Below are 8,252 nucleotides of genomic sequence, written 5' to 3' on the forward strand. Positions count from 1 at the left end.
GTCTGCTTTGAAGCAGGACACCCAATTTTATTGGGATCATAAAGAACAAACAGCGAGTCTGATTTTCTGTGACGAGCTGTTCGCTTTACATACACCTTCAAAACCCTCACAACATCCAAAGATTTTGAAGTAGCAGAGGTGTCGGTAACAATAGGAACCACAATAGGTTGGTTGATGTGAAATGCAGATGCCACTTTAGGAAGAAATTGCTGATGAGTTCTGAGTTCACTTCTGTCTTCATGGAAAATTAAATAGGGACATTTGTGAGACAAAGCCCCCAGCTCTGACACACGTCTTGCTGAAGCCAAGGCCAACAGTGTGACGGTCTTCCATGTAAGATATTTTATGTCCACCTCCTGCAATGGTTCAAACCAGTCTGATTGGAGGAACTGCAGCACCACATTGAGATACCAAGGTGCAGTGGGAGGCACAAAGGGATGTGCAGAACACCTTCCAGGGAAAGAAGCCAATTGTCTTTGAAAGAAAATGAACAAGGCCGAAATCTGGACTTTTGTGGAGCCCAGACGTAGGCCCACATCCATACCCACCTGCAGAAAAAGCAGGAAACGTTCCAGATGAAATTCCACCGCAGAATAATTTCTGCTCTCACACCAAGAGACGTATTTCTTCTAAATACGATTGTAATGCTTAGATGTTACACACTTCCTGGCTTGGATTATAGTCAGGATAACCTTGCTAAGGGTCCATTTCCTGGCTAGAATCAGCCGTTCAACTTCTAAGCCGTCAAACATAGCCGCGGTAAGTCCTGATAGATGAACGGGCCCTGTTGCAGAATATCCTAATAAAGAGGTAGAGGCCACGGATCTTTGAGGAGCATCTCCAAGAGGTCCGCATACCAGGCCCTTCTTGGCCAGTCCAGAGCAATGAGTATTGCTAGAATCTTTTCCCTTTTAATTCGCTTTAGAATTCTTGGGATCAGAGGAAGTGGAGGAAACACATACACCATCTGATAGACCCATGGAGTCGTCAGGGCATCTACCGCCACTGCCTGTGGGTTTCTCGACCTGGAACAATACCGCCTGAGCTTCTTGTTGAGACAAGAGGCCATCATGTCAATCTGTGGATATCCCCATCGATGTGTCAAGCACCTGAACACTTCTGGGTGAAGGCCCCACTTCCCCAGGAGCAGGTCGTGTTTGCTGAGGAAGTCTGCTTCCCAGTTGTCTACACCTGAAATGAAGACCGCTGACAACGCCACAGCATTTTTTTCTGCTCAGAGAAGAATTCTCGACACCTCCGACATTGCTGCTCTGCTTTTCATTCCGCCCTGTCGGTTTATGTACGTCACCACAGTCACATTGTCCGACTGGACCTGAAGGCCTGATCTTCAAGAAGATGTGGGGCCTGCAGAAGGGCATTGTATATAGGCCTGAGTTCCATAATGTTGATTGGAAGGATGACTTCCTGACTTGACCATCTTCCTTGAAACTGCACACCTGGGTGACTGCTCCCCAACCTCTGAGGCTTGCATCTGTGGTTAACAGAATCCAGTCCTGAATTCCGAACCTGTGACCCTTGACGAGGTGAGAAGTCTGTGGCCACCACATAAGGGAGATCCTGGCTTTTGGTGACAGACGGATCCTCTGGTGCATGTGAAGATGCAGTTCGGACCATTTGTCCAACAGATTGAGCTGGAAGGGTCTTGCATGAAACCTTCCGTATTGAAGTGCCTCATAAGCTGCAACCATTTTCCCCAGAAGGCCAATGCATAGATGCACCGATATCCGGGTTGGCTTCAGGACATCCCGAACCATAGACTGGATTACCAATGCCTTTTCCAATGGAAGGAACACTTTCTGCGACTCTATGTCCAGTATCATTCCCAAGAATAGAAGCCTCCATGTTTGCTCCAGGTGAGATTTCGGAAGGTTCAGAATCCACCCGTGATCCTGGAGGAGTTTGGTTGAGAGACCAATGCTGTCCAGCAACCTTTTCCTGGACGGTGCTTCTATCAGGAGATCGTCCAAGTACAGAATTATGTTCACTCCCGGTTTGCGGAGTAGAAACATAATTTCTGCCATAACTTTGGTGAACACCCTCGGTGCCATGGAGAGACCAAATGGCAGGGCCTGGAACTGGTAGTGACAGTCCTGCAGTGCAAACCATAGGTAAGCCTGAAGAGGCGGCCAGATCGGAATGTGAAAGTATGCATCCTTGATATCCAGAGACAATAGGAATTCCCCCTCCTCCAGACCTGAGATTACCACTCTCAGAGACTCCATCTTGAATTTGAACACTCATTAGTACGGGTTCAATGGCTTGAGGTTCAGAATCGGTCTTACCAAACCGTCCGGCTTCAGTACTACAAACAGGTTGGAATAGTACCCCTTGTTTTGCAGATGAGGTGGAACTGGAACAATGACTTGAGTCTGTACCAGTTTTTGGATGTCATACTGTAAAGTTATACTTGCTTCTCGTGAAACTGCACAACATAGAGGAGAGAAAAGACAAAAAAGTCAAAACAGTCTCTTCCAGGAGCACTCTTATACGTTTTTATCTCACATAAATTTTTGATAAATTTACAAATATAGTATAAGCATATTGGTTAGATAATTATTTGTATCATAATGGTTTCTTCATTACCAGTGCGAACTCACCATCTCTTGTATATAACTCTTGTGTAACTGGTAAGCCTGATTTGAAGAATATGTGAGGCAAAAGCTCTCGGAACTCCAGTCTGTAGCCCTGGGAAATAAGATCCATGACCCAGGGATCCTGGCACGAACTTGACCAGATCTGACTGAAGAATCGTAGTCAGGCTTCCACCTGACAGCCTTCCAGGCATTGCGGTCCACTGTCATGCTGAAGGCTTTGAGGAAGTAGAGCCTGAGCTCTGTTCCTGAGTGCCTGCAGTTGCTGGTTTGTGTGGTTTACCTCTTGCGCCACTGGAGGACGTAGAAGCACCTCTGGGTTTGCCCTTGAACTTGGCCGTCCAAAAGGACTGCAACTTAGAAGCTGCATAAGTCTTCTTGGTTGGGGGGGCTGTGGAAGGAAGATACATAGACATACCCGCAGTAGCTTTGGAGATCCATTTGTCTAGTTCATCTCCAAACAAGGCCTCTCCCATGAATGGTAGACCTTCCACGCCATTCCTGGAGTCCACGTCTGCAGTCCACTGGCATAAACACAAGCCTCTGCGTGCCAACACTGCCATAGTTGTGATGCGTGCATTAAGCAAGCCTATCTCTTTTATGGCCTCCAACATAAAGTTCGCAGAGTCCTGTATATGCTGCAGGAGTAAAACAGCATCCCCCTTTAGGCAAGGAATCTAACCCCTCAATTAGGTTACCTGACCATTTTGCAATGGCTTTTGTAATCCACGCACATGCAATAGTGGGTATTTGGGCCACCCCAGCAGCTGTGTACAATGATTTGAGTGTAGTCTCAATTTTATGATCAGTCATGTATTTTAGGGAGGCTGCACCAGGGACAGGCAATACAATCTTTCATATGAGCCTAGAGACTGATGCGTTCACTATGGGCGGATTTTCCCATTTTTTCCTATCTTCCAAAGGAAAATGAAAAGATGAGAGAAACATTTTAGGGATTTTAAATTTATCAGGATTAACCAATGGTTCTTCAAACAGAGTATTCAATACCTTTGACACGGGAAAAGTGACTGACGACTTCTTTTTAACATTAAAATAAAATTCCTCACACTCCTCTGACACCATGGGGTAAATTTACTAAGCTCCCGATTTTGACCGAGATGCCGTTTTTTCAGCAAAGTGTCATCTCGGTAATTTACTAAACACTAATCACGGCAGAGATGAGGGCATTCGTATTTTTTTGCAAGTCCAAGTAAAAAATTACGAATGAATACACCATCGGTCAAATTACGCCTGTTTAGATATGAATCTCGGTCATTTACTATCCATTCGTAATTGTAATTGCTGCCGTGAAAATGCATTCGCGGCCGCGAAAAATTACACATCGTATTTTTTTCCTAAAAAAAAACGCGCCAGCATTTGAAAACCGTGTTTACATGTGTACTCAATTATCCATTACTCACACCTGAATGTTTGGCCCTATAAAAGTGTTCCAGGCACATTTTGAACTTCTCTCACTCTGAAATGGCGGCTGTGGTGTGTGCCAATGATTTTTGGTTTGCTGTGGGATACCTTAGACTGCTCCATGAGGCTTCCAGGAATCAGGCCCAGGTAAGTGAACATGGTCAACAGGTTGTCCAGGTACCGCGGAGGCTACGCCAGCCTCGTTTTTTTAGAGGGCGTTTAAACTTAAATGCATTGTCCGATGATAGGGTCATACAGATGTTCCGCCTAAATAGAACCAACATTTTCCACCTGTATGACCTTGTCAAACTGGGCATAGACCCTGAGACAGCACGCTCTCGCTCTGTCTCAGGCCTACACAAACTCCTGGCTGTGTTACACTTTATGGCTACTGGGAGCTTCCAGGCTGTGGCAGGCGACGTCATTGGTATCTCACAGCCCACCTTTTCCAGATATTTGAATCAGGTGAGTCTAAAAATACATAGGCGGTTATGTCTAAGTGTTGCTTCTGTAAGTACAAACAACACAGTATTGTAGAGAATACCTAACATGACACTCACCTTAGCTTGTTTAATGTCCACTCAGGTTTTGGATGTGTTGGAGCCACACATTAATGCCTCAATCTGCTTCCCTACCGAGGAGTCGGAGTGGAGTGCTGTCAGGGTAGCTTTCTATGAGCTTGCTGGCATGCCCAATGTGCTGGGGGCCATAGATTGCACACACGTTCAGCTGAGATCACCTAAGGGCCGCCAATATATATATACTAATAGGCATCTGGCACAATCAACTAATGTCCAGGTGGTCTGTGATGCAAACATAAAAATTATGAGTGTTGTTGCAGGTTACCCTGGTGGCTGCCATGACTCCTTCATCCTCAGTCAGTCATCGCTCTTCGATAAATTTGAGGACGGACAAATGCCTGATGGCTGGCTGTTGGGTATGTTTAAAATGTTTTGTGTGTATGTCTTTTAACCACAAACTCGAGTTTTGATTAGGTGAAAGAATAATCTAACATATGTACTAATGTTGACTATATCTGTTTTTCAGGTGATGGGGGTTACGGCTGCTACTCTTGGCTCCTTACTCCATTGTCCCAACCTGATTCTCCTGCTGAACACAGTTACAATCATGCACATAAGGCTACGCGGAATGTGATAGAAAGATGTTTTGGTGTGCTGAAGTCACGGTTTCGGTGTCTGGATAAATCTGCAGGCCTTTTGTTGTATAGTCCCTCAAAGGTGACTAGAATTGTGTTCTGCTGCTGTTTTCTCCATAATCTGTGTTTAAACCAACATCTGGCACATGATGAGGGAGAAAGCAGTCAGCAAGCAGAGGAGTTAGACCCATCTGGTGACAGTGTGAGTACATATGTAGGGAGGCAGGTACGGCAAGAAGTGATCCTGCGCTATTTTTCAGGTCAGTTTTAGTAGGCTGTAATTATCCATGACTAAACACTTTGCACTACTTTCTATTGTGTGTTTTGTAACTTACTGTTTGTTGTTTATAGTGGTGTGTACATTGTACTTAGTTTATGCAAAAAATAAATTTTCAGTCATTACCCATGAAAAACATACATACATACAGAGCAGCTTCGACAATGTTTGAGACGGACACAGGAAGTTGTGTGTTTGTCAAATACAAATTTTTATTTTGCAAATCACATTGGGGTTATTTTTTCCGCTTGTGTGTGCTGGGTGCTGTGCTTTGTGCTGGCTCACTGGCACGTGCTCTGGAGGAACGCCGAACAGGGGAGGTTACTGGCGTTTGGATAGGGGTCGTGGTCCCCGAGCTGGAGGTTACTTGGTGAGCTCCCATCAATGTAATATTGCTGCTCAAATTATTAATGCTTGCAATCAGTTGAGTGTTGGTTGCAGTGTGGCTGGCTACAATCCGGGATAAGGACTCATTCACAACCTGGTTGTGCTGAATGAGCTCAACGAGTGCCTGCTGATGGCGCTGTTGCTCATCTATGATGCGCGTTAAATGAGCAAGCATTTGGCTGTTGTCAGCCCTTATTTGCTCCATTGAGGTTGCCATTCGCCCTACTTGTACAATCAGTCTGCCCGAGTTGCGACTAATGCGCGGTAGATGATGGGGCAGACTGGCAAGGTGTTGTGTATGTGCGGTCAGGCTGGCATTGCTTTGTGCCTGTTGGCTTGTCCAACTGGCCCAAAAGTCATCTGGTATTTGGGTTGGGGGCGGAGCTTGTGCCAGTTGTGGACTGATGGAGGCTTGGGGGATATCCTGCAGCTGTATTGGCTGGCTTGGGTCAACAGGTGTAAGTTGCAGTGTGATGGTTGCCTGTTGGTCTTGTCCCTGCTGGTCCACGTCGGCCATCAAGCTGGGCTCTGTATGGGGTGGCCAACATGCAATGTTTATTAGTCAATTTGTTTAAAGGCTACTTCTACACATTACTACATTCATAATACTCCATTGTATAGTTTTTGGCGTTGTTTTTCTAAACTTATAATGTTTTTTTTTTCCAAAAACATATATACCAACACAGGCGGCCACATAGACAGATTTGCATAATCCACACCTAACTACCTCCCCTCCACAGCATTACAGTGTTATATCACCTCCCCTGACCACGATATAGACTACTTACCTGGATAGTCCAGATGAGCGGAGCCAGTAAGCCATCTACATACTGGACAGGGGAGATGTGTGAACAATATAATGTTGTGGATGCTGTTTTTTTTTTGGAATTTTATTGGTATTTTATTTTAATGTGCACGTGTGTGGCCAAATTTTAAACAAATGTCTGTTATTTATTAAAAATGATGTTGGCGAGATCATCCACTAAGACCTTTTAAAGAAAAACATTTTCACCTTTAGCAATTGAAGACGTAACATCACATTGCTTGTTCTGGAAAACATGTAATCTCAAAACCAACTAACAACATATTAACTGTACTGTGTATATTATTGCCTATGTGTTTAATTTCTGTTTTTACTCACCAGATAACTGAGGTGATCGGGGCTCATCACTCTGCGAACTCGCCAATAGTGCCATTGGTGGCTGGGGTGACACTGCCGAAATGCGTCGCCTGGGTGGGGATGATGGAGCCGCAGATTCCGTGCCAAGACGCCGTGTCTTACTTGGCCTCCTGGGTAAGTGGCCCGAGCCCTGTGATGGGCGCCTTACAGGAGGTCGGCTTCCAGAAGCAGAACCTATGTGAAAATATAAACATTAATATTTTGTACTTCTATGTGTTTTCAGAATATGTGACTACAGTGAAGTCTTACCTGCAATCCCTGCCTCATCCTGACTTGTCTGAGGCCTGTCTGGCCGGCTGGTCTGTGGGACTGTTGAAAAAGTGGACCAAACATTATTACCATGCTTTGTGTAAAAATTATAACTGCAAAGCCTTAGTGTACTGTAACCATCTATTAGGTATTGGATAAACAAATAATTTCTGATTAAGAGCTTCAAGCGTCATTATTTTGTGTTGTATATCCAAATGTACATGATGTTGCACACAATAAATCTGTTACATTTGAGAATTATGCCTCAGATATTGCAGAGATTGACTACTTGCAAATGTTTGAAAAAAGTAATATTGGAATAATTGCACCGTTTTTCAGAAGTAAATAAATCTAAAATTATTTATAAAATAAGCATACAACACAGATGTCCAAGCAATATCGCAAAAAATATTTTATTAAAAAAAAAAAAACAGCAGCCATTGCACATGTTTTAGCGCAATATTAAATTTATCAAACAGCCAATGCATGGTGAAAAAAGCAAATTCGAAACACAAACACACCTTAAGGGTGCATAGGCCTGAAATATGTGAAACACACTTTATGCATCCTTTATCCTTTAAAAATGACATTTACAACATTTAGAGGACATTTAAATAAAAATCTAACAAATCAAACTTACCATCCTGCGTGGGTCGGTCCGAATCCCGGACATGAGTAGCAGACACCACTTCGGCAGGAATCAATGCCCGCACAGGCTCCTCCCAGTCCCGATAGGTGGCCCGGAAAGGGGGGCCACCTCCGGTTTTTCGTGCAGATTTGGCCTCTTTGGCCATCTTGGCCTTGACACGCCGCTTTATATCATAAAACCTCTTGCGGCACGTGTCCTCAGTCCGCCTCACCACACCCTCACTATTCACGGCAAGTATTACTTGCCCCCACAGGACAGACTTCCTGCGGGAGGACACCTTGCCAGCATCCTGACCAAACAATTGGCGATGGTGCTTCATC

The 8,252-nt window shown here is 44.6% G+C and overlaps 1 protein-coding gene across 1 annotated transcript; it reads right to left on the reverse strand.

The window, feature by feature from the left end:
- Positions 1 to 5,701: 5,701 nt before the first annotated feature.
- On the reverse strand, positions 5,702 to 7,388 carry LOC134947909 (uncharacterized). The gene is made up of 3 exons (XM_063935731.1): positions 7,284 to 7,388; positions 6,996 to 7,208; positions 5,702 to 6,382 (listed from the first exon to the last, which is right to left on the reverse strand). The coding sequence occupies exons 2-3, from the start codon at positions 7,048 to 7,050 to the stop codon at positions 5,703 to 5,705; spliced, it is 735 nt and encodes a 244-aa protein (XP_063791801.1). The 5' UTR covers positions 7,051 to 7,208; positions 7,284 to 7,388; the 3' UTR covers position 5,702.
- Between the last annotated feature and the right edge of the window lie 864 nt (positions 7,389 to 8,252).

This window comes from Pseudophryne corroboree, chromosome 8 (assembly GCF_028390025.1).
Source record: "Pseudophryne corroboree isolate aPseCor3 chromosome 8, aPseCor3.hap2, whole genome shotgun sequence".
NCBI classification, from domain to species: domain Eukaryota; kingdom Metazoa; phylum Chordata; class Amphibia; order Anura; family Myobatrachidae; genus Pseudophryne; species Pseudophryne corroboree.